General features: G+C 38.0%; 1 protein-coding gene and 1 pseudogene across 8 annotated transcripts; both read right to left on the bottom strand.

Moving 5' to 3' along the window:
* Positions 1-1,743: 1,743 nt before the first annotated feature.
* Positions 1,744-10,097, bottom strand: LOC141653391 (uncharacterized). 8 transcript variants are annotated; one of them, XM_074461134.1, is made up of 17 exons: positions 9,882-10,097; positions 9,700-9,808; positions 9,482-9,593; positions 8,794-8,865; positions 8,565-8,723; positions 8,394-8,467; positions 7,868-7,970; positions 6,709-6,772; positions 6,365-6,427; positions 5,243-5,469; positions 4,882-5,002; positions 4,704-4,807; positions 3,703-3,816; positions 3,461-3,628; positions 3,231-3,374; positions 2,684-2,829; positions 1,744-2,077 (listed from the first exon to the last, which is right to left on the bottom strand). In XM_074461134.1, exons 2-17 carry the CDS (start codon positions 9,761-9,763, stop codon positions 1,926-1,928), a joined length of 1,887 nt encoding a protein of 628 aa, XP_074317235.1. In that variant the 5' UTR covers positions 9,764-9,808; positions 9,882-10,097; the 3' UTR covers positions 1,744-1,925. The 8 variants fall into 8 exon arrangements, with proteins under 8 accessions (XP_074317235.1, XP_074317237.1, XP_074317238.1 ...); XM_074461136.1 differs by having other exon boundaries at positions 1,744-2,059; XM_074461137.1 differs by having other exon boundaries at positions 6,709-6,751.
* A 14,291-nt stretch (positions 10,098-24,388) lies between these two features.
* Positions 24,389-25,401, bottom strand: LOC141652186 (uncharacterized; annotated as a pseudogene).
* Between the last annotated feature and the right edge of the window lie 280 nt (positions 25,402-25,681).

Raw genomic sequence — 25,681 nt, 5'->3', positions numbered from 1 at the left:
ATCAGTGAATTATCTCGAGGCTTGACACAAGATTGCACTTAGAGGCGGCAAACAATAACACGACACGAAAACACGACACGAACCCGACACGGAATTAACGGGTTTAGGTTGAGCCTTAATGACCCATTTATGTAAGTGGATCGACACGAACACGACACGATATTTAATTGGGTCGGGTTTGGGTTGAGCCCTCTAAACACGAACCCGACACGAATGACCTATTTACTAAATTAATCCTAATTTTTCATGATTTTTCATCGCATAAATATACTTACACTTTCCAAATATAGACAAAACACGAAAACACGACACGAACCCGAAACGAAATTAACGGGTTAGGGTTGAGGTTTGATGACCCATTTATGTAAGTGGGTTGACACGAATACGACACAAAATTTAATTGGGTCGGGTTTGGGTTGAAGGGTTTGTGGCCCGTTTACATGTGACACGAACACGAACTCGACACGACCCAATCTGTTTGTCAGGTCTAATTGCACGTTACTATACAAGTTATAACATTCCCATATAAGACCCCGACGACGTGGGATTACTCATTGTTGTCAACGATGGTGACTCCCAATTTACATCAAGATATACAATCCCATATATATTATCGGTCTTGTACAAGTCAAGGCGCATCAGGTTATCAAAGGATTAGTGAAATATCATGGTTTGTGCAACTGATTTTTTTTTGTTTTCTTGTTGTAAAGGGAGCCACAAGATTGATTTTGATGCTGACGGGGTTTGAACCCAGGTTATGACCACCATCTCTCATGACTTACCAATAACTTAGTTGACACGATTTGAACTCCGATCTTGTAAAAGAATGATATACGAACTAAGCAGCTTATTTTGTCATTTTGTGTAAAATTGATGCATAGTATAATAATTATTATGTTATCATCATTGAATGAAAGTATACAGCAAAATGAGAGATTCATAGACAACGGTCGGCTGCCAAAAAAGAAAAAAAATAGACAACGGCCATATGTAGGAAGTACGCATTTGTGTAACCAAAACGTGGTTTTCAAATGACACATTTTTGTGTCTATTGGAAACCATAACTATACTCCGTAAATGATTACTCTGATACTATACACAGCCTACCTACAAAGTTTATTGATCATAGAAAATGATGGAAATCAAAGTATTTAGCTTTGCATTTTGCAAGGTCATAATGATATGGCGCCACTGGATGATATTTAATTTCGATATCACCCTCTCACATGCACCCATTATTATAGGGGTCCTCACTTATCAGACGTGTGAGAGAGGGTAGCGACGAGAGGTGTGACTTTGGTGGCGCGCTAACTCATTCTCCTAAAAAAAAGTTGTACAACTTAAATTGTATTGTAATCTGACCGCTGAAATTAATTATCCGATTAGACAACACAAGTTATTAACCACAATTATGATTTATGAGATACGAATATACGATGAACAAAAGGACAACATAATCTAAGATAATGGATTCATTATTATTGGTCCTCCAACAAATGACGCCCTTGTCGAGAAAGCAAGATTTTTTCTCATCACAAATTACTTCAACTTAAAGTCCAACCAATGCCAACGTATTGATTCCCTTCCAAACCCACATTTCCGTTTTGATTTCGGATAAGAATACATGACGTCACCACAGCGTCACAAAGGCTCCCGCTAATGATGAGCTACTGAGGCTGAATGTACTATCCTGTGTTAAAACTTAAAAGCACAAAGGTTGATCAAGATGACTCTGATGAACCATTTTGTTTTATCGTTCTATTATATTCCAAATCCAAAGAATGTGGTTTATCGCTTCTGTTGAAAATAGAGAATATTACATAAACGAACAAAAATCATGAAACAAGTGCTATGTAAATGTTAATACAACATGATGGAGAAAAGATGAAACAGGATGGTTGACATGCCTTATAGAGTTGGTTCTTCTACGGGTCATCATCGTAAGCGGCTTCCTGGGAAGGTGAGGACTGAACTAGCATCGTTGGTCCTCCATTGCGTTGAATTTCAGCAAGTATAGAGGCATGTTTTGACCCACAAAGCTTGTGATTTCCCATCAGATCTATAAGTTGAAGTTTTCCTGATACACAGCAGTGAAGCTCAACAAAGAGTTCTACAAAAGTGGGTATAACTGTATAAGCTTATTACATTCATGGAGGTTGTGCTTATTACTTCATAATAATATAAGAAACGTAGAGTGTTAGACTATTAGCAAGACATTTGATTTTATTACATAGCTGATCGAGTTGGAAATAGAAGTCCCATGTCAAGAACAATGCTTAATCGGTTAATACTCATGTACCTAGGAAGTTTAGGGTAATTTCATCGAGGTAGGATCCACTCCCGTTCCTCCAAAGAATTGGACCGTGTAGTTCCACTAATCAAAATTATTGTTTCTGTAAATTTGATTCTGTTAAACACACATAGATGGATTAACTTTTATTGTTCTGCAGGCTGTTATGCACCTGCAACCATCTATTTTATCACAGGATAAATCTAAGCTCTGCATTAGAGAGGGGGGCCTTCCAGTTCTTTGAGGAACTGGATATTCGGAAATCTATTAATTACAGGTTAACCCTTACAATGCAGGTTAAATGTGAAAAAATTAGTATCAGGAGTAGAGAGAGCAATTTTCAAAACAAGGGCTTAATATTCTTCCACTGAAACAAGCATCAACGTGGTGTACCTTTTCTGTTGTCGAGAGCTGAACATATGACATTCAAAGACTCTGGAGGCATCAAATTGTATCCTGCTCGCACAACAAGAAGTTCTTGAGCCCTAGAAATGAGGTCTTCAAGAAATTCTGCAGCTTGTATTCCGCCACGATTTTCACTGTAAAATTTTGCACAAACTCATATCTTTAATCACTAACCCAACAAGAAAATAATCACTCTATATGTCATTCTTTCCTTTTGAGACACAACACCAGTAGAGCCTTTAAAATCCAAAATTCTTTCATCTTGAGATACACACTTAAATGTCCAAAATCTCTCAATATAAGAGTATATAATATTAATACTCTTTCGAAAAGATTTTTCTTTAAATATCTAACAGAATGAGTTTTCATTATTTCCTCAAAGGAGGATTTTTTTTTTTGTTAAACTAAAAGTCAGACCATCTTTTCCGAAAATAAAAAATGTAATGTAATGTAATAATAAATAATAAATACATATATAAATAAATAAAAGCAGAGAGCACAATAAACAAGATATCAGAAAAAGAGAATGAATAACCTTATGTTGATGTATGTTAGATTCACCACATTTGGCATATGTATCTTCAGTTCAAGAAAACCAGTCGAACCCAGACCAATGTCTCTGATATCAAGGAACCTTATAGATGTGCACAGAAAATCCCCAAGGGCTGGTGCTATTCGACTTCAGAAGAATATGACCTTATATGAGCATTAGTGTGTAACACCAAGACATGGGACTAGAAAGCTGTAATACTCGTTGCTACTAACCTTCCAAGATCATTATCAGCCAGTGAAAGAAAAGTCATGGGGTATTTCAATGCTACAAGCACATCCAGAAGGCCAGTTGCTCCATCAAAGGATAGCTCACAATTCTTCAAATTTAAATTAGAAAGGGGACCGTGCTCTACGGTCTCGACAAAGTATGGGATTAAACTCCTGAAATGTTCAAGAAAATTCATGAAAACTTAAGCATGTTGTCGATCTAAATTGGTCAATGACAACAAACTTACTTGACTCCATCATCCTCAATGGGGTTGTCAGCTAGATCCAATTCCTCCAAGACAGGCATATGTGCAAGAGCAAATCTAAGGTCGTCCATGTCACTTTTCCGCAAATTGTTTCCCCTAAAATAGATGCATAGTTTCATTATTAAATACATAAAAGTATCGAGCAGTAACAAGGGGGTTAAGTCAAAACCATCACTGCATTTTTTTTATTTTTTTTTATTTAATAAAAAACATGCGGGGAGAGAGTTTATACTTCGTATGTAGATATGGCCTCATAGACAGCAATGTATTTGAGACGAAGATAATTCTTCCAATCAATAAATGTTGCACCTTTCTGTAGTTACACGTTCTTCCCAATTTCCTTTTTTGGAATGTTATGTTTAGCTCATTCCGTTTCTTTTCTTTAGATAATTGGTAAGAGTTTTATGCCAAATTTTCCAAAATGGCATTACTAGCCGTGATCTTAACACCACACCAACCAATGTCCTAGCTCATTGCATCTCTCCATAAATCCGTAGTCTTGATCCCATCAACCCAACACATATATCCCCCCCTAGTCTTGACCCCAGCGGCCCAGCCTATCATTCTCCTTCCATGCGACCTCCTGCGCCCCCCTCTCCCACGAGTAGTTTGAATTGGTGGATATGAGAGTGAATGTGTAGTTAGGGGAGAGAGGATTGGGATTTGGGAGGCTTAGAGTAGTTGGTCATTCATTTTAGACATATAATTTAAGATCTCAGAGCTTACACCATTATTTAAGAGAAATTCTCTAGACATATGTCATGACTCCTGACAAATGATGCAAGTAAAATCCAGATACCACAAAAAAAAGCATGATCACAGCAGTGTAAACTACACAAAACATTGTGCGCCCATAGTTTTAAGTTGTACCTAAATTGTTTTTCCATGATCAGTATCGTGCAATAATAACTTAATGCCCTAAAGAAGAAGAGAACATTGTAAGAAGAAAAGAAAAAAAGGTAATGGCAGAAACTGCCTACTACCTCAAATTAAGGACACGCAAAGATTGCAGACACTTGCTTATATCTCGAAATGCCGAGTCTTTATTTGAAACTTCACACCGAAAATCAGAAAGCCAGCCTGAAATCTGTTTGCTCAATTAGTTTCAAACTGAATATAAGAAGACATTAAACCATGTGCAAGGTTGCTAATTCTACTCACATTGTTGTCTGATAAATCAAGCGTGGAGAGAGCAGATGAGGCATCAATAAGAGTCGAGAAGATCAATTTTGCACAATTTCTCCCAATATGTGCATCAGAAAGTTCTAGTGTCTCCAAAAATCTGGTAAGCACCAGAAAGACATTTAGAAACAGAAGGAAAGAAGTTTCAGAAGCAAGACTATATGTTCTTGGATAACGTCAGCCTGCGAATTCACATTTTAAGTAAATGTTGCGGGTCATTGAGGATAGACGACAATTCAACATAGACCCTCTGAAAGAAAGAGTTCTAAATAGTAAATACCCCAATAAACTAACTCTACGACCATATAGAATTGAAAAAACGGAACGAAAAGGGAAATACCGCGAAGAGATAAAGGTGAGAAGCATTGGTGACAGAGAAGCTGGATTTGCTTCAAGAAATTTTGATGATTTCACAGCAAAATGCTTAATCACGTGCATCTCTGTGCCTTTCACAGTTAAAGTTTGACACATTGCCTCAACAAAAGATGAAGATATCTTGCAATTTGCAAATTCAAGGAATTCAATATTTTCTTTGTGTTGGCATAATATCTTGCATACACCATCAACCTGAAATAAATACATGGCATATAGTATAGGTCATTCCCTTCACACCGCAAAAAGGCTTCCCATGCCACGTTTGGCTACATAGCTGCTTGCACATACCAACACCTTCGTCGCTCATAATATTATCATTAGGTTGCCATCCAGCACAATGCAAGTCCACGGAATATTTGTACGAAGTACCAAGAAAAAAGAAGAGCGACGTTTCAGTTATGTGGCAACAAAGTTTCAGATTTCAATCCTGTAAGTCTGTAACAACACTTCATTTTACGTTTCAGAGTCTACATACACAATGACAACATTATGTAGCTTGGAGTCGAGTCCAGATGTCCGATATGGGTACGGGTTACATTTTCAAACAGATAGTAGTATTCAATTATAAGGTTACAATATCTAGAGTTTTAATAGTGAAAAAGAGACCTTTTTTTAGAAAGCTTACAGAATTATACTACGAATCATTTGTACTTTATTCCTTTTCTGTCTCTCCTATGAAAAGTATTGGAGCGAGTATGGATTTCATACATGTATGCTTAAATGTCGTGTTGGATTCATGTATGGGCTTAGAAATAAAGAGTCGAAGGCTCGAAATAACAGAGTCAAGATACTATAGACGACAAGCACTAGAAGGATACTTTTTATGGAACGTATGGAGAGACGTCTCTCCATTCTCAAAATACTCAAAGATATGTATTTACTCCTTAATCCCATTCTTAAAGGAGTAATCTGGGTTCAAATAAAACTGAAAGTGAAAATGAACATATCCCTATACTAGGATGGGAAGTGGATTTTAGCTTTTATTTCCCTGTAATGGAGCCAGCAAGATCTACAAGGGATAGCATATTTATCATTACCATGCAAGACAGAGTTACTATGGGGAGGAAGGTAGCAAAATCTAACTCACATGCAATTGGGAGGACATCCTCTTCAGAATCAACGTTTTCAATTTGCTTCTTGCTATCAAATGCTGACAAAGAACATAATTATTGGTAAGCAATATATCTAGCCACAATAGATAATGTTAACAATCCTTTAACATAGTGATTATTACTTAACTCATTCAATAGCATGAAATAAGAAATCGTATTACTTTCTTAATGGCTTAATGGCCAAGGATTCTAGGCATGTGTGTAGCTAAAAGCGACCATAAATGGAGTATGATCTAGCAAACCAATTATATTTTGGCGCAGTTGTTTATTACATTCTTCACGGAAATGGGGAAGGATACTTAAATAGTAAGCCACTTACACAAGTTTCCACACTGAAAAATACATTCTGAAGTCTCAAACACCTGCAAGAATCAATAAATAATCTAAGATGCTTCAGCTGTACCATAATACTTCAAAACTGTACTCAAAATAATGTTAGAGTTGTTACAGGGTTAAATTTACAAACTGGCCTTTAGAAGTTAGAGCAAACAAGAAGACTAAATTCTTGCAAACAACCCAAGTTGCTCCCTCTTTCCCGTTTCTATTGTCGAAATGTAAGGATTGCTGGGAATTCTAGCCTCCGCTACATACAAACTTTCTGTTACGTCACAGGCCTCCAATGATTAATAATTAGGCGGCGTTTGGTACGGGAAAGGGAAAGGGAATGGAAACAAAAAAGGGAAATGAGGGAAAAGGTATGGGATTACGGATAATTTAACTCTTTGTTTGGTTAACACAAGAAAGGAAATGCCATTAAAATTCGTCCACCAGCTATTCTTTCAATAACCACCAACAACCGCCACTCCTAACACTACCACCGCCCATTTGCCATTAAAATTCGTCCACCAGCTATTCTTTCAATAAGGTTATGGGTTTGGTGTTTTTAAAGGTGGTGGGATGATTTTCGCATGAGGGGCGGGATCACCGATGGGTCTTCGATGGGGGCGCCGATGAGGGACTTCAGTTTCCGGGGTGGGGAGGTCGCCGGGGGACATGTCGCCGGAGGGTAGGCCATACATGGTGACGGAAGTGGTGGTTGTTGACGGTTGTAGTGGGTGTTGGGTGATGGGTAGAGGAGATACTGGGTGAAGGAGGAAAGGGTATGGGATACCTTGGGGGGTGAGGGGTAAGGATATAGAAGTGTTTGAGGGTAAGGAAGGGGTAAAGGGAATCATTGTTTTGCTCAAACACACACAAACAAAGGGTATCAATACTTTTGATTTCCTTTCCCTTTCCTGAATACCCCTAACCAAACGCCCCCTTAGTTCTTAAAATACAATTTTGATAACCAACCCAAAAAAATCTGACTACTATGTAACTGAGGTCGAGGGAATAATGGAGTAACTATGAACATAGAGGAAACATATTCATGGATGAAGTTTCACATGACCGACACAACAATCATATCATCAACTGATCTACTTTTTTCATGGGGACTGGGATATGAAGTGCACAGAAAAACACATATAAGCATCAACCTCACATAATATCCAAATTCCTTGCAATGAGTATCCAATGTGTAGTAATCACGATTCGAACATTTTGCTCGCTGCTCATAGCCAATGGCTTTAATAAGTGCACCTGCAACGGGATAGACAATTAAGCATAGGACAAACAGTTTCGAATGGATCCAAAAACCAAGTTACACCGAAAAAATATGGAACGAAAGAGTAAAAGAGGCTATGTTAATTGTGACAGAACGCAGATACAGGTTTGCTAGTACATAGCCATAACAATCTCAGACTATAACCTATTGAATGTTATTGTATAGCAATCCTCAGGTGCATTATGACTATAAAGTGGAACTCTATTCCAAAGAAAACACCATGCGGATATGAAATCGAAGCATATTTCCAGTACAATTCAGGCAGATGCAAAATTAGACATTACAAAAGTTGATACGAGTAGCCCACATGCCAAATAAGACCAGCACAACCAATACTAAAAAGTAAAAACTGCTCAAAGATCAATGATTATGAACCTTGGAAGGAAGTATCAACATACCAGGTAATTCAATTAGTCCTATGCGTTGGCTAAACGATGGTAGCATAGCTGTCTCTGCAGCTGCATCAAAGCAACTGATGTTCATGTGAGACGTCAAATGATTAATAGTTAAGTGTTGTCTGACGGAAAAATACAAAAAAGGAATTATTGTATATTATAGCGTAGTCATACTTCTGTACATGCATCTCCCAGTATTTCTGTTGCCAGTCACATAGTGTTTCATTTTCTAACTCAATTTTTTTCACCAATAACTTCTCTTGGCTATACTCATCATTTTCCGGCCAACGCAAGTAATATAGTGCCTTCCAAGCCAAATCAAACTTTCCACATCTGAAAAAGAATGCTGAAAACTGTGAAATTAAATTAGCGTAAAAATATTATATTACTCTGAGTCTCTTACCTTACACGTTTTCTTCCACCGCCAGTGCCAGAGCAATCATACTCATAAAATTCACTCTGCTTTTCAATAGGCCTGACAGTAAGCACATAAACATTCAGAAAACCGCATATTGTTGCCCGGACACTTACTACCCTTATACACATCCATATCAATACCCTTAATTTGCTCAAGAAAATATTTCAGCATACGTAGTGATAGCAACAAAGAAGTTACCATAGAAGTTATCCATATCAATACCCAAAACGAAAATTGCATCGAGAATTGCATCAAATGACTGATATTTCACAATAAAAGGAAGCTCAGCCAGTTTAGTGAGCCGTTTAGCTTGATTTCATCATTATCCAAAACCAAAGACTAACGAGTCCTTAGCTCCATTGGAAATGGAAACACTAATTTGAATAGACTAAACAAACAAATTGGTTTTAACTTGGCACAAAGTTGTCTTTTGCAACCAAAAACACGCAAAAAAAAAAAAAAAAATAATAATAATAATAACGCGAGAATACATATAATCACTTCTTATACCACCTAAAAAACACCCTCAATATTATCCATCACCATAAAACCAAAACATGAACATTATAAAAGCTGAGCTACTTACTCAAGAACCACATAAATGAAGATGATTACGATGTAAATCACAATCATCAGTAAACTGTAAATGAAGTGAAAAACACAAGATACTAACATTTGGGATTGCAACTTATGGAGAGCTAAAGCAGGGAGTTGATTAAGCAAGCAATCAAACAACTCTGTGGGCAATTCATAAACACCTTGCAATATCCCATTATCGTCATCCCCTACAAAAAAAAAAACTTGAAATTTTAATTAAAGTTCATATTTTTACTGTACAAATTACAAAACAATAGAGAATATAATTTGGGAAAAAGATGAGACATAATATACCATAAAGAATGTAATTTCTTAGAGAAACAGCACATAAATTCACCAAAGATGGAGCTTTTTCCATAGTTTAGCAATGATTGAACACAGTTTTCCTGCACTTTCGAATGAACTAAAAATAGAGAAATATGAACAATTGATTGGAGAATCAGAAATGTGGGTTATGCAATTGGAGAAAAATAAACCTGATTGCTTGCATCAATTGTTGTTGTTTTGCAATTCACGAGCTCTGTAAACTGGAAACCCTAGCTCACTTCCATGGCTGAGTGACCATGATAATAATTTCAATAGACAAAACTATGTACGGAGTACTATGTTTCAGATATTCAGTTGCAAATTTCAGGCAAGTATTATAAAACGGGTTTCGAACCTATGTTGAAGAATTTTTTCGACGGAATATGGGTGATGCATTTTAGGCTTTTAGCTCATACTAGTTGTTGCACCGCGTCCTAACGAGCGCGGTGCCCCAATTTGGTTGATTCGTAATGGCTATAACTCGGAAGCATAGCAGTAGAATACGTGTACAAGTAAAATGAAGGAAGAGCCAAGTTCTTCATGCCCGTTTGGGAAAAAGGTGAATAATACATGTAAGTGTGTGTTCAAAAGCAATAGCGTATTGCTTATGAACGGAACACCTAGCTTTGTAAGCATGTGTGTTCCCAAAAGACTAAGAGTGGCTTTTACTACATAGTTTTAGGTCGGATTCCTACACATGGTGCAAAAATAGATGTCCATCTCGTAGTCCGAGAACGTCTCTGAGGTTGCCTAAGTTTATAATATACATGTGACCTTGCATAGAAACTTTGGTTCTTGAAGGTACTGCCTGTGGTTTGCTAACATCATGGCCAAGATCCTTCTGCTGTTTGCTTTCCATTGGTGTGCTCCATTGCATTTGGTGTAGGGTTATGTGATCCCTTGATTAGAGGCGATCTCTGGTTCTGATGTTTTTGGATTTACTGATTTTGTTCCTTCAATTTTAACAGAAATTAGTCTCGAGACTTCAGTCGGTAGGGGTCTATTGGCTGAGGTATTTGTTTGTTATCAGCATCTGTTGTATCTTGCCCGGTCTTTTTTTGGGTATTAGGGTTAGGGGTAGTATTTCCAATGTCCTTGGCGATTTTTTTGTTGGACGGTGATGTAGGAAGATTCTGGACTCTTTCCTGGCCTGGTGATCTGGGAAGTTCTTGGGGCTCATCAACAACTTTCTTTAGAATCCATTGCAGTACATTGCTCATGAAAAGTGTTGTGTTTGGGACAACTTCAATTGAGAGAGGTGATGTTTGGAGAAGACTTTTGACTGATTTAAGCGTTCTGACGCCTCCCGGCACAAATGACATTTACTTGTTAGCATGAGTCCTGTTTTGTAATTTTTTTTTTTTTTGGTTCTGGGAAGAGGATCAAGGAACCTTTTGTTTTCTGCTTGATTTTTCAGTAAGACGGTATGTAAATCGTAGAGGCATACCAATTGTTTCATCCTGAATATTTCTGGTCAGCATGCAAAAGATCTTCTCTGCATCGGTGGTGAATGCTCTTATAGGGAATGTGCCAATGCCATAAGAAACTTCGCAATTGAACGTCCTCCTGTATGTGATGATTAGTGAGTGCCATTTCAGATGTGTGAAGTTAAGATGTGGGTAGCCTTATAAGTTATATCTATGTATAGATAGACATATCTTTAACGCGGTAGTACCTAAGTGATGATATGCAGCCTATCTTACAGCTAAAGCATTCAGATGACCCTTAAAATAAAATATTTCGAAAATGTTCGTTTTGAAAACCGAGTAAGTTAGTCCTTTTCAATTGTACTCTTGAAAAAAAAAGTCGGGTGAATAAAATTACAGAAACACCACAATTTTGCTAATGTTAAATAATAATACACCTACAATCAGCTTCTGAGAATATCAACTCTGGACTGCTAAAGCGACTATATTCTTTGTAGTTAGTATAATATCCTCGTTCATGGAAACTTAACAATAAGATGATATTAGCCTAAAGAAGAACAGTACAACCTAACGAAGATATTGTAACACCCCCTCATACCAAGGTACCTTACCAGGACTACCCAAGCATGAAAGGCTGTTACTATCTCGGTTGCCCGAGGTTAGTATATATCAAAAGCGTCCGTCCTAAACATATTTATTAGAAGTACTGTAAAGTATTAATGTTTACAACAATCCAAATCCAAACCAAAACCAGTAAAGTGAATACAACTGAGGACAACTACAAAATCATAGCTAAGACTCATGACTGTGACACTACAACTGGTGATGACGACTTCCCCATGACCGCCCAAGCTCACCAAATGCAACACCTGTCAAGTCTGCTCACCATCCCCGAATGGATCACCGCAGGTTTTACAAAACAACAACAACGGGGTCAGTACCATTCAATCAATGTAAGACAAACAAACAATGTAACCGACTGATCATCCTCCATAGTAACCGACTACGCACCAAAGTGTGTAGCCCCGCGCATTACCCATCGCAACGTAATCCACTCCGCCCGATGGGTGACCGCACCCATCCCCACCAAGTCCAGCTCATCAACGAGCGACTAACAATCCCTGTCCCTTAATGTGCACATCCCCTCCCGTGACGGGTTCCACGGAGGGCGAACTAGGGTGTGAAGCCACTCCCGCAAGTGACTCCACCACAATCACACAACACCACAAAGATCACACCGCCACAACACCACAACCGTCACAACACAACCACATCACCACCGTCATCACAACACCCATACTCCGATGATCAACGATAACAACAATTACAACACAAGCACGCTTTTAAATCAATTAACGATGAATCGAGTAGGAAACCCTACCTTTTCGCAATCCGCTACGCTGCAATCAATCATACAAATGCACAACTAGTAACACATCATCACCTACAACAACGATAATCAACAATCAACGACATATGATGACCAAAACCCTAAACTCCCAAATTAACCAAATTAGGGTTTGTTAACTTATAAGAATGACAATAGATGAACAAGTATAAGACACTTACTACGGCGATTGACACGGAATGAGATGCTAGAACCCACAATCGACAACCTTTGACTTGGAATTGATGAAGATGATTAGAGGATAATGAACGTAGTTTATGTTTTTGGGGAGAAATGATTTTAGAAACCGACGAAACGCCGATATATAACCTCTAATCATTTTAACCAAAATCGCGGAAATAATACTCGTCAAAGGGATACTCGGTCGAGTAAAGTGTATACTCGGCCGAGTATCCTCTACTCGGTCGAGTATTCACCATACTCGGCCGAGTATTCCTCGCGAACCCAAACAAACTACACTCCCACGACACTACTTCGGCCGAGTAGGCTCTACTCGGTCGAGTACTTAGCTTATAAAAATCCGTAGTATTACAATCTTCCCCCTAAAAAGAACTTCGTCCCCGAAGTTCCAACCCAACCTATAAAACCTGGACACCTAACACTAACTCCACAAACCACTCTTCATTCCACCATATGGCTCACGATATCGTCTCAACTATAGCATAGGCTCCCAATACTGACTCCATAACATTACCGAATTAATAACCACAATATAATATTGCCAACTCTGTCTCACTTCTATAACACTCACTAGCACTCAATACCAAGACAATCCACAAAAGAAGATCAACCATCAAAACGGAATGTTACATTCTACCACCCTTAAAAGGAACTTCGTCCTCGAAGTTTACTCACACTCATCAACATCATCATCCAGCTACCAAAACTCTCGAACTCATAAATATCATCATCCACTTTTATCAACACTATCGAAAAAATTCTCACACTCCTAAACATCGAACTACTACAAGCACAACCATGGCCTTTTAACACTATCAACCACTATATGTACCCATCCATTCCTTATGCTACACCAACACTCTACGTCCAGTAATATTACGACATGCACAACCCTCAAACGCTCTTTGTCGCATCCTACTCCTCTTAAGACACATGTTACGTCCTCGTAACTCACTAATACTAGGTCCTTAGCTATACCTCTCATTATCTTTATCACCACCACATGTGAAAGATACCCGCCTATAATCTAAACACTTACTATTCCTATATCCAAGGCTCTCTTAAACAGTTTTCATACCTCAACTCATTCTGCGCTCCATCTAATCAAAACCACACAATCCTGATCATAACAAACACTCTAACTCTTCCACATTACCGCGACATGACATACCTCTCTATATAAACTATATAAAACTCTTATCTCCAAAAGCATAACTCACGATCCACACTTGTTACGTACACTCACACTAGATCCTCAAGTTCCTTTCTTTCATTACCGCAAGACTCGTACATAACTTAACACGACACTAATTACCCAACACCGTACACTCACTGTCTCAACAAGGATTATGAACCACCTGCATATATTAGATCATTACCACACATGTTCTACGAACCACTTGTCATTACCATGTCTACCAAAGCCTCATCTAGAACAAGATCAAAATTACTGTAACAACACTGTGTCCCATCAACAGAATATCACTATACCATGACAACAACGAAAACATATACAACTCTCTTTCATATCATACTCTACCCTCATTCCCAAACTGAAACTGGTAAGAAACATCAACAAACAAAACAACAGTCTACATGTCTAACCGAAACTCACAAGAAACAACAAGAATAAAAAACAACAATCTATGCATAATCGGTCCAGTACTTTCGAAACTCAAATCGTAACCACCACTCGTATACTCCACTACAACCGGTGATGGCATCGCAACATCGTCACCAACAACGCCGCACCGCAGTGCGAAAAATGTCCGCATCACAACACGAATTACCGTGCCCGGATCACCACCCAAGGCACAACAACCACATCACACCCACATATAATTCCCACAAACACTGACTCAGTATAACTCTCCGGACAAGAAAACTTACTCAAAACTGCTTTATTCGATCATAACACATATTATACGAAATAAACATACAAGAATCTCATGCATATCATCCATACCTTTTCACGGAATAAACATGTATCATCAATACACATACGATTTTAACTATCCATGCCAGATCAATCAAATTATTTCCTTTTGAACCTCATTTCATTAGATTGTCGTACCCAACATATATCACAAACATTCGTATAACAACTTTATGACTATCACACCATACCGCTTCTCGTGAGGTCGGAACCTCACACAAACATTTATACACATCATAGACCCATAATCACATCCAACTAGTCAATCCTGATCACGTAAGTTACCACCTGATAAAAGTTACCTCTTACCCGAGCTTAACTCGTACACCCCTCATAACATATTCTCCCATTCGCATAACCATCACCCCTTGCCAAATGTAACCATACCATTAATACTCAACTACTAACAACCGTCTCATATGACCACATCTTATACTCTCTCACAACCCTACATATCAATCTGGTCTCTACAAAATCGACCTCATTAGAACAACTAGCTTCCCTAAAGTAACATCATCCTCAACCACTAGTGACAATACTATGACAACAACATCCTTCATGTGACTACTCTCTTACTATCACTTCTTAATATCACAATCCGTTTCATCTCTTTGGTTAGCATCCCAAATAACGAACATCAAATCCATCAACAAAATTTACCCCAACGTTATTCCCAATTCTATCCTTTATCATATTGTTACCTAACTCTCCGCCACAATCACAGATCGTGCAAACACTCTACCAGCTTCTTCTTCCCTTAATACCTCGAAACTCACGGCTAACATATCGTCCTGCTCTCCTATATAACTATTAATTCACACCCTCTAGTGAGGCTATCGTACATTTCCATGATTCCTTACTTTCATGTCCCATAACTTTGGTCAACGTTCTCTCACTTACTTTCGTCCAATAATAACGATTAATAAATCATCTACATCCTTCTCTACCTAACCCTTTAGTAATATGATTACCTTCTTGTTACTCCACGACTCACATTCCATTAATTCATATCAATTTCTTCTCATTCTTTCCTTATTACTTATCCCCTCTCATCTCGCTTCTCACACTCCCTTCTCACATACAAGTCCACACACCAACGGTTACTCTTCAATAGATCATATCTCCCTTTCGTATCTCTAGAACCCAAAGTTCACCTCATGCCGTTAATTGTCCAAGGAATTTCACACTAGGCTCACCTCCATATATTCCAAATTCCCAAACTCAACCACTATCTACCCATCGCGGCATAACTCGATCTCATTACGCATCATTCGTTTTCGTCCCTCTATAACGACCTTTCATCACACATAATCCTAACCAACACAATCCTAACCATTTCCCTCCATAAATCCTTACACATCCCAATATGCTACTAGTCGTATCCCTCGCCTCAATCTTTAATTCTCACGTTTCTTTAAACTTACACCACTTTTGCCCATATATGTACTTACTTTTATATTACTCAACACACGACTATCTTACTCACCATACCTCACAAAACATGCTCTTTATCTCGATTAACTCATCAATCTTCCCTCTCTTTTGTTTCCACTATCCCTCACGACCACAAATAACTCATGTCCTTTCTATCCAACACGTACTCCTTACAAGCCGGCATTCTCCTTATCATAACATTGGGTAACTTACGTATCAAGACCGTCACATATATAAAAGAATGCGTTAAGACTCAAAACGTACATGTGTACATACCCTAGAACTCAAAACAATGTAAGAGCATAGCTACCGACTTAAAACAAAGGTAAGAACATAACTACCGACTCAAAATTAAGGTGAAAATATAGCCACCGACTCAAAATAGCCGCCCACTGAGGTACTCGGTCGAGTACATAACATACTAGGTCGATTACAGGATACTCGGTCGAGTAACTATATTACTCGGCCGAGTTTTCGACTCCAGAAGCGAACGTAATTGTCGTAGAAGGATTACTCGGTCGAGTATTGGGAATACTCGGCCGAGTAGACCTTACTCGGTCGAGTATGAGACTACTCGGCCGAGTTCATGACTCCAGACGCTAAACAGTATTATCACAGAGAGATTACTCGGCCGAATATGGAATACTCGGTCGAGTATAAAAGATACTCGGCCGAGTAGGGACTACTCGGTCGAGTATCGACGCAGTTCTCAGCACCGTCCAGTTTTCGTAAAACAGTCATATCTCACTCGTTACTTGGTCATTTTGGGCGTGTGACCTATCGTTAGAATCGTAAGAGGACAAGCTATCACCTCAACTTGGAATCACAGCAATATCATTTCTAGAACTAGACTTATGTCAGTTTTAAGACAACCCTTCCGTAATCGATCTTTATACAAATCAAGTTTCCTAAGCCAAAACAACTTGAACATACATAAGGCAACAAAAACAACTCAATACTTCAAGAAACCAGTATACAAGTGAACTCTTATCATACGTTCATGTATATAGACACCTGCCCGTAACCATATGCTACTACCAGCAATCAAGCATTAACATCATCATGATTATGTACGCTTGTTCCACTACCCTTTTGAAAGCCACATAATAAACACTTAACATGCCAACATATTTCATACCAAATCCGTTTCAACAAGTTTCACCATGTCTTACACATGTTTCCACATATCTCACTTCCTTTCACATGATTCAACCATTCAAGTTCCACATACCACACACACGCATCGAAAAGACTCACAACAAATTCCCCACAGTGACCGGCTTGAGATTGTGAGGGCCATAGTGCGACTTCGGACGTCTCCCAAGTCTTTGCGGTAGCTCCAAACAACTCTCCCGGGTTCATTTTATTTAGACTCCCTAAGTTCATTGGGTTCATTTGTTTTAGGTGCCGGAATCGTCGGCTCTGATACCACTTTGTAACACCCCCTCATACCAAGGTACCTTACCAGGACTACCCAAGCATGAAAGGCTGTTACTATCTCGGTTGCCCGAGGTTAGTATATATCAAAAGCGTCCGTCCTAAACATATTTATTAGAAGTACTGTAAAGTATTAATGTTTACAACAATCCAAATCCAAACCAAAACCAGTAAAGTGAATACAACTGAGGACAACTACAAAATCATAGCTAAGACTCATGACTGTGACACTACAACTGGTGATGACGACTTCCCCATGACCGCCCAAGCTCACCAAATGCAACACCTGTCAAGTCTGCTCACCATCCCCGAATGGATCACCGCAGTTTTACAAAACAACAACAACGGGTCGCACCATTCAATCAATGTAAGACAAACAAACAATGTAACCGATCATCATCCTCCATAGTAACCGACTACGCACCAAAGTGTGTAGCCTGCCATTACCCATCGCAACAGGTAATCCACTCCGCCAAAGGTGACCGCAGCCCATCCCCACCAAGTCCAAATTTCATCAACGAGCGACTAACAATCCCCGTCCCTTAATGTGCACATCCCCTCCCGTGACGGGTTCCACGGAGGGCGAACTAGGGTGTGAAGCCACTCCCGCAAGTGACTCCACCACAATCACACAACACCACAAAGATCACAAAAGCCACAACACCACAACCGTCACAACACAACCACATCACCACCGTCATCACAACACCCATACTCCGATGATCAACAGATAACAACAATTACAACACAAGCACGTTTTAAATCAATTAACGATGAATCGAGTAGGAAACCCTACCTTTTCGCAATCCGCTACGCTGCAATCAATCATACAAATGCACAACTAGTAACACATCATCACCTACAACAACGATAATCAACAATCAACGACATATGATGACCAAAACCCTAAACTCCCAAATTAACCAAATTAGGGTTTGTTAACTTATAAGAATGACAATAGATGAACAAGTATAAGACACTTACTACGGCGATTGACACGGAATGAGATGCTAGAACCCACAATCGACAACCTTTGACTTGGAATTGATGAAGATGATTAGAGGATAATGAACGTAGTTTATGTTTTTGGGGAGAAATGATTTTAGAAACTGACGAACGCTGATATATAACCTCTAATCATTTTAACCAAAATCGCGGAAATAATACTCGTCAGGCCGGATACTCGGTCGAGTAAAGTGTATACTCGGCCGAGTATCCTCTACTCGGTCGAGTATTCACCATACTCGGCCGAGTATTCCTCGGCAGAACCCAAACAAACTACACTCCTGACACTACTCGGCCGAGTAGGCTCTACTCGGTCGAGTACTTAGCTTATAAAAATCCGTAGTATTATAGATATTATGGAAAAGCAAAAACTAAACAACCCATTGTGGAGAGGTAAGGCCTCCTTCCACATGTTGATCTGACAAAACCTTTAGTGTAATAAATACTATTAAAAAACCTCCCACAAGTCAGACTTCACTGTTGCATCTTACCACTCCTTATTTTACCTTACACTCATTACTCTCCTCACTACTAAATCTAAATTAACCACTGCTATCAACCGTCCTATACTGCTACACATTAAGGGCATTTGAAAGGATCACTTAGCTACGTAAGTGTTAATTTTCCGGCAAAAAACGTCGCCCCAAGTCTTCAAGAGTCACAGTTGTGTGGTCCTTTTTACCGTTCTCCTCCTCCTACAACCCCTCCCCAGCTACATTGCAAGGGTCATAAGCAAATAGTTTGACAATAACTATATGAAATTCATCAAAGGGAACGAATCAGCTTATTGTCAACAATTGCAACAAAGGAGAAATAAGACTGTAAATCAAACAACTAAGAAATTTATAAAAGCTTACCTTGTTCTATGGCTAATTTTGTTTAGATCCCTCTGTCATTCTGGCAGTTTAAAGTCGTCTCACTTTCAAAACTGGTGTTTAACAAATCAATGTTATTATCGGGAAAGTACAAATTATACAATCAATGCTATTTCTCTGGTGAGATAAAGGGCAGTCGGATGACTCGGGTTATAATAAGCCTTAACCTTTGTTGGTGTATCAACACAAAGAGCCTTAACCCGTAATGAAAATTAAAGCTGCATTTTTCGACCGTTTTTTCACAATATAAGAAGTATAGACAGTTCAGCCAGTAATTTTGCTTTATCACTTCATATTCAGGCCAGAGTAATAGTAAATTTTATCTCATAGGATATAGATTTATCATTAAACCTTAATATATGCAGAGTAAATCACTAAATCTAAGGAAATTACCTTTGTCGCTTTAATTTGTGTAATGTGAAAGCCTCAAGCACGAATAATCATACCTTTGAAATAGAAAATGACAGTCTCTACAACGTGCATGATCAAGTGTATTTCTTTACATTACTACTACTTTCATCAGCTTCTTTTCTCTCCCTATATATTGAAACCAATTCTTCTTCTAACCTTGATGCTACCTATGTTACCCCAACTCTCCAACACGGGTGTCATGTCTGACACGTGCCGAGAGTCGGATATGGCTATTTTGTGCGAATTTTTCAATTTTTTGGTCTAAAATGAAGTGTCAAAGTGTCGTGTCGACACCGACACGATAGGTGTCGGACACTCGACATTGCAGCTAAATGAAGTGTCGGAGTAACATAGGATGCTACACAACTTTGTCCTCCCCCAAAACAGTCAAAATTTGATGCAAAGTAAAGGAAAAAGTTATATTCTTAAAAGAGATATGCTTGTAAAATATTTGATTTTTTTTTTGTATTAAGATCAAACCAATAAAGGGATACAAAATAACTATAAAAAACCCTGAATTCTCACCAAGTACAAAACCAGCGAACAAAGACAAAAAAAAAAACCTGTCGGGTAAGGGCCGCGTCAAGTTAACAGCCTTGGACGTCTCAAATAGAACATTAACAGTTTGTTACGTCTTTGTGAGCTGAACACTGATAACAGAATCCAGAGAACATATTCTAAATCAAACACCAACATTAACATATTACACCTCTTAACAGGTGCATATGTTCATAAACAACTCAGCGGTCAACTACCCTGGTCAACTACGTTATACAAGGCGTGAATATTTTTTTTCATGGTAATTATCTGGAGAGCAGGATAATTTATCAAGACTTCGTTTTTCAGACTATGCTCTTCTCTCTGCAGAAGAAAAAGTCGGGTTCAATGTAGAGTAAAGTATTCTATGATCTAAAAATAGAACAAAAGGAAGTAATATTTAATGCGTAAGAACAAGGCTTAACATTTCTTTTAGTATTACTTTTAAACTCTTTGCTATAGTTAATGGTGGGCAAATAAACATAATGTCCAAAAGTGAACTTTGTATTACTTCTACTCTATATCAACTAACATTCAACATGTTTGACATTCAAAACTCTCGTATAAGGCACTTCTCACAATATTTAGACACTTTAATTTATCCATTTAGAATACTCATAGATGAGTCTAAATAATATAGATTGTGAGTTAAAACATCACAGTCTTTGGTCTAAAAATAAAATGAACATGATACTATAGTGGTAAAATCATATAAATTACCAATATTTCACACATTAGGGTTAAATTAGATTGTGTTTGGTAATCAAATTAGAATTTATGTTAAGTTCCGTCCTGACCTTTCTAGCTGCTCATTCACAAGTAATAGTGAATACTGTCTACCTTCTCGTCAACTTTCCCCCTCTCACGAATTAATTAAACAAAGAGAAAGTAGATATCATTACTTAAGAAATACTCCAGGAATGCACAAAAGTCCATGGCATAAAGTTTTCATCGGACCACATTCAACATAATGTTAAACATAACAGATGCTATAATCTACAAGAATCAAGAAGAAACAGCAGTATTATTGATTACCTCTTCTTTCTTGCATTCCTTGTATACATCAAAGTGTTCCTGACATTTGCTCTTGTCTGAGTTGTACTGCTCCAAACCTATTGAATTCACCAAAACCCATTTTTCATCATTCATCAACAGAACCAAAAAAAATTCAACTCGATTATGTGAACAACATAATAATAATAATAACCCAAAAGACCTTCTTCGATCAAAAAAGAAAAATTGAGCTTATAACATAGGAGTTTCTTCCACAAATTGTTGACGAACGAATAATAAACATTGAGTATGACCCCAAATAACCCAACAGCCCATATATGTAACCCTGAGATAAATCAATAGCTATACCAACATCCACCAATACCTATTTTAAGGCAGTTTCACATAAAATCGACTATTCTTTTTGCGCAACTACCCGTAAATGTAGTCATCAAGTTTATTATTCATGAGCCTATCAAACTGACCACCAGACACTACCCATATGAAAAAATTCATTAACAATACAAAAGTAATTACCTTTATTACTTTATGACATTTAAACATCATCTAATTAGATAACCCGTAAGCCACAAAATATCAATGCCAGAGGGTCGGATGTAGACAGTCTTACACTTATATTAACACACAAATAGGCTGTTTCTGAATGACCTAAGATAAAAATAAATTGCAGGCTAAGGGGGTCGGAGCAGTCTTACACCTAAGTTAGCAACACAAAAAGGCTGTTTTCGAATGACTCAAGATAAAAATTGCATCGAGAACTACATCGAATGAGAGCTACTTCGCGACATAATTAACAAATACGAAAAATTGTAAAATAAATGGAAAGAGAAAAAAAGGGTTTACATTTAAGAGAAACAGAGTATTGAGTAAAACAAGGAGAATCAGAGATCTTGGCTGTACTTGGATATGGTGGTGCCTCTGCTCTTGACGCCATGCTTTCCTGTTCTTATGATTCTTGATTCTTCGTTTTGCCTAAATCAATTGGTTTCTTGTTAGTTGGTCAATGTTTTGGTATTATCGATAAACTTCGTATGTAATTAGTTGCAAAATGAACGACTCCGAGAATGTTCTAAACCATATAGATTGTGCAGGATGGCCAAAATTACAGCCATTGAGCTAATCAAGTCGAGAATTACACCAAAGTCAAAGAAATTTAGTTCTCACCGCGAAGAACACAAGGCTGAAAGATTTCCACACAATTTCAAGAGGATTTGACAGCCGCTTGGATGTCTGCCCATTTAAAACATTGAATCAAACAATCCAAAGCATTACAAGTTTTTTAAAATCTTCCTTTCTGGTTATTTTAGTTGGGCACAGAATTTTTTACTAATGCCGTTGTCTTAATCATTTGTTTATGTATTCCATTTTTTGTCCGTCTTAGCCATTTCTTTATACTCCAGCCTACCCATTATAAATACTCTTACCCCACTTGCGCAGATTAAAGAGATCATTTGAGTATTTTGGATAAATGGCACAAGGTAAGACAGAATAGTGATAAGATAATACTTCAAAAGAAAGATGTGGCTACTTACTTTCTCCTTCACAAGCTCCTCCGCTTCAGCATATTCATCAAGTTCATGACCCTCCTTGTTTTCCGCTTTGACATCAGGAAGCTCCCATGCATCTTTAATTGACTTCAAACCAAAGAATAGGGAAAGGGTCACAACAGCATATTCTCCGATGGGGAGAGCTGCAAAACATGCATTAATAAAAAAAAGTAACTTCCCTGATAACACGAAATCATAAAAATCTACTGGCCAAATATCTGGCTATAATATGACAACGACTGACAGTTTGTATCCAAGCTGTTCATCATATAAATTCAAACTGCATCCAGCATCGGATCACAGAAAGTTCATCTATTGATAATACACAAGTAAATTCTAAGAGACCAAAAAAAAGTTTTAGCTTATTTATGAAAGGAAGTTTGTGTAAAGCGAGCCAGAAGCGCAGGTTTGATACTGAAAAGGTTTCGAACCCATGTCGTGTGTACCAATAATTAATGACTTTCATGGCTAAGATAATTGTCGTATGTATTCTGAAAGAAAGTTGAAGATCCCCTGACTAATCGTTTATGATATATAGGCAATATCAACAAACAACAAAACAAACAAGGCCCATAATATGTGTCTTGGCCACTTGTTTGAAATTAAGCAACTATTAACTAAAATATGCGCCTTATAGCTACTCAGAGAACTGTCATCAGACCAAGGGAATCCATTGATCCTAGCAAAACCCGATTCATAAGACATAAATTTTAATGCCTCAAAAATTCGACATAAAGTCTACAGTGTAAGGAATTCTTGAATAAATAGAAGTATGGTCTGATGAGCAGAAATAAATTTGTCAACACATACAAGTCATCATGTTCCATTAATTTGACAAAACATACTTTGATTTTTGATACACAGAAAGCATACACTATTGTTTTTAGATCAGGCGCACACTCTCGTTTTTTATACAGGAGATGATACCGAGACCTGTGAAGGTTTCAAAGATCATTGCAACCAGTTTAGCTGCAATTAAGTGAGAGGTTAAGCCGCAACGACTGATATCATGACCGACCGAAATTATACTTTGGTGAAACTAAGGATCAAGGAACTGACTTAGCTTATCTAATACTCAGATGTTGACCTGTATTACCAAAATCGCTTAATTCCAATATGATGTTCATTCTAAAAATTGATGAGCTACATACCTTTCTACTCCAAGGTCCCTTGTATGCTCCTTTGTATACTGGATTCAGTACCTTTGAGGTTTCCACAAGCCGCCCTCTTCCTCATCCCAATTTTCAGGCTTTTCAGAGTTGAAATCGAAGCAACTTTTTAGTTCTTCCTATATATATTGAGCATAACACCCGATCACATGAAAAGAAGGTGGCAAGAAGACAAGTTACCTGTTTTTCTTCTGGGTCCGGACTTTCACGTGGAATCGTATCACAACCCTGTACAAATGAACATATTATTTCTTGAACAGCATATCCTGCAATTTCAGAATAGTTGACTCGTAAGGAGTTCCGAGCTCACTAAACTCTTCATATCTCAAGTCTGACCTCATTTGGATCATCAATCTATTCCTTTTCTTTCCAGTCTGCAAGTTACATGTTTAAGAAAAAGCAATTAACTTACATTTCTTAAGCTGAAGAACACATTTAAAGAGCTGTTGTATATTTTTTTCCGACATGTTTCTGACAGACTCAAAATTGAACGTAGATTCCATTTCTAATGGAACCAAAGAATAGTTATTTTCATTATGATCTCCCAGAAATTACCTCTATGGGTCAAACCAACACAAGAGTGAAATTTCATACATTTTGACCTCCCTTAACTCACTATTAGCGAGAGCTTTTGAAGCAACAAAGTAATATTATTGTTGTACTGGATAAACATACGGACATTAGAAACATATTGGTAACAAGGTAATTATGATAAAGCACTCGACAACCCCAATAGCTAATAATACCACCCTCAAATACAATTTTTCACACATTGGAAGTGATCTTAAGAGCAAAGAAATCCCGCTTGCTTACCAATATGAGAAGCGGCATGATCGACTACTTTGGAATTGATGCCTCCAGAATGCAATGCCATGTACAAGATAGTAGACTGAGTGTCCTTAGCATATTTCTCCAGCTCTTCGATAGTTTTTGGGATATCATTTGGTTCCCTTTGAGCATCTATTATTCGGGCTTCAACCGATCTTTTCAGCCAGGCCTTACTTATTTTATGCTGATAAAACTGATGAAAGGGATTGTGTTATAGGATGCTCGATCACCTTATTGGCATAGATTTTGTCCATTGCATCTTCTCACCAAATAAGACGCATTAGGCTTATCCGGGGATCGGAAGCAACGTCCATTGCTCTGGCTGTTTTGACATTGAAGGCATGAAGAGTAAATGCAGCTTTTCGCATACCCGGGGTAAGTTCGAGGAGGCATAGGTGAGTGTGGTAGTCATAGCTTCTTACTTGTTCTACACAGTATGAGAAAGCAGACTTTAGGCTGGTGGACTTGGAAGCAACAGTCATCAATTGTAATACTCCGTATTTTATATTACTATTTAAGTCGGGTTAATTGTTTAGTCGATAATTACGTTAAGTTATTTTACTTGACTCGCGTTGTATCGTAAGATCGAGTTGTTTCATAAGTTAATTGAGACGGGTTTATATGGAATTCGAGATGTGAGCTAACCCATTTATCCTCGACCCATTTGAGTTTACCCAATAACATGTTTAACCCAATTAACCCAACACCCAACATCATGTTTCTAACCTAATTTTTAACCTAATTTTTACCCTAACACTACAC

This window comes from Silene latifolia, chromosome 4 (assembly GCF_048544455.1).
Source record: "Silene latifolia isolate original U9 population chromosome 4, ASM4854445v1, whole genome shotgun sequence".
Lineage (NCBI taxonomy): Eukaryota > Viridiplantae > Streptophyta > Magnoliopsida > Caryophyllales > Caryophyllaceae > Silene > Silene latifolia.
The sequence above is the reverse complement of the archived record's forward strand: the minus strand, read 5'-3'. Positions and strand labels throughout refer to the sequence as shown.

Coding starts and splice junctions, on each gene's coding strand:
- LOC141653391 (XM_074461134.1), bottom strand. CDS start 9,763: ATGGAAAAAGCTCCATCTTTGGTGAATTTATGTGCTGTTTCTCTAAGA. Junction 3,629..3,702: donor ATTGAGGATGATGGAGTCAA/GTAAGTTTGTTG, acceptor TGAACATTTCAG/GAGTTTAATCCCATACTTTG. Junction 2,830..3,230: donor CTAACATACATCAACATAAG/GTTATTCATTCT, acceptor AAAATTTTACAG/TGAAAATCGTGGCGGAATAC.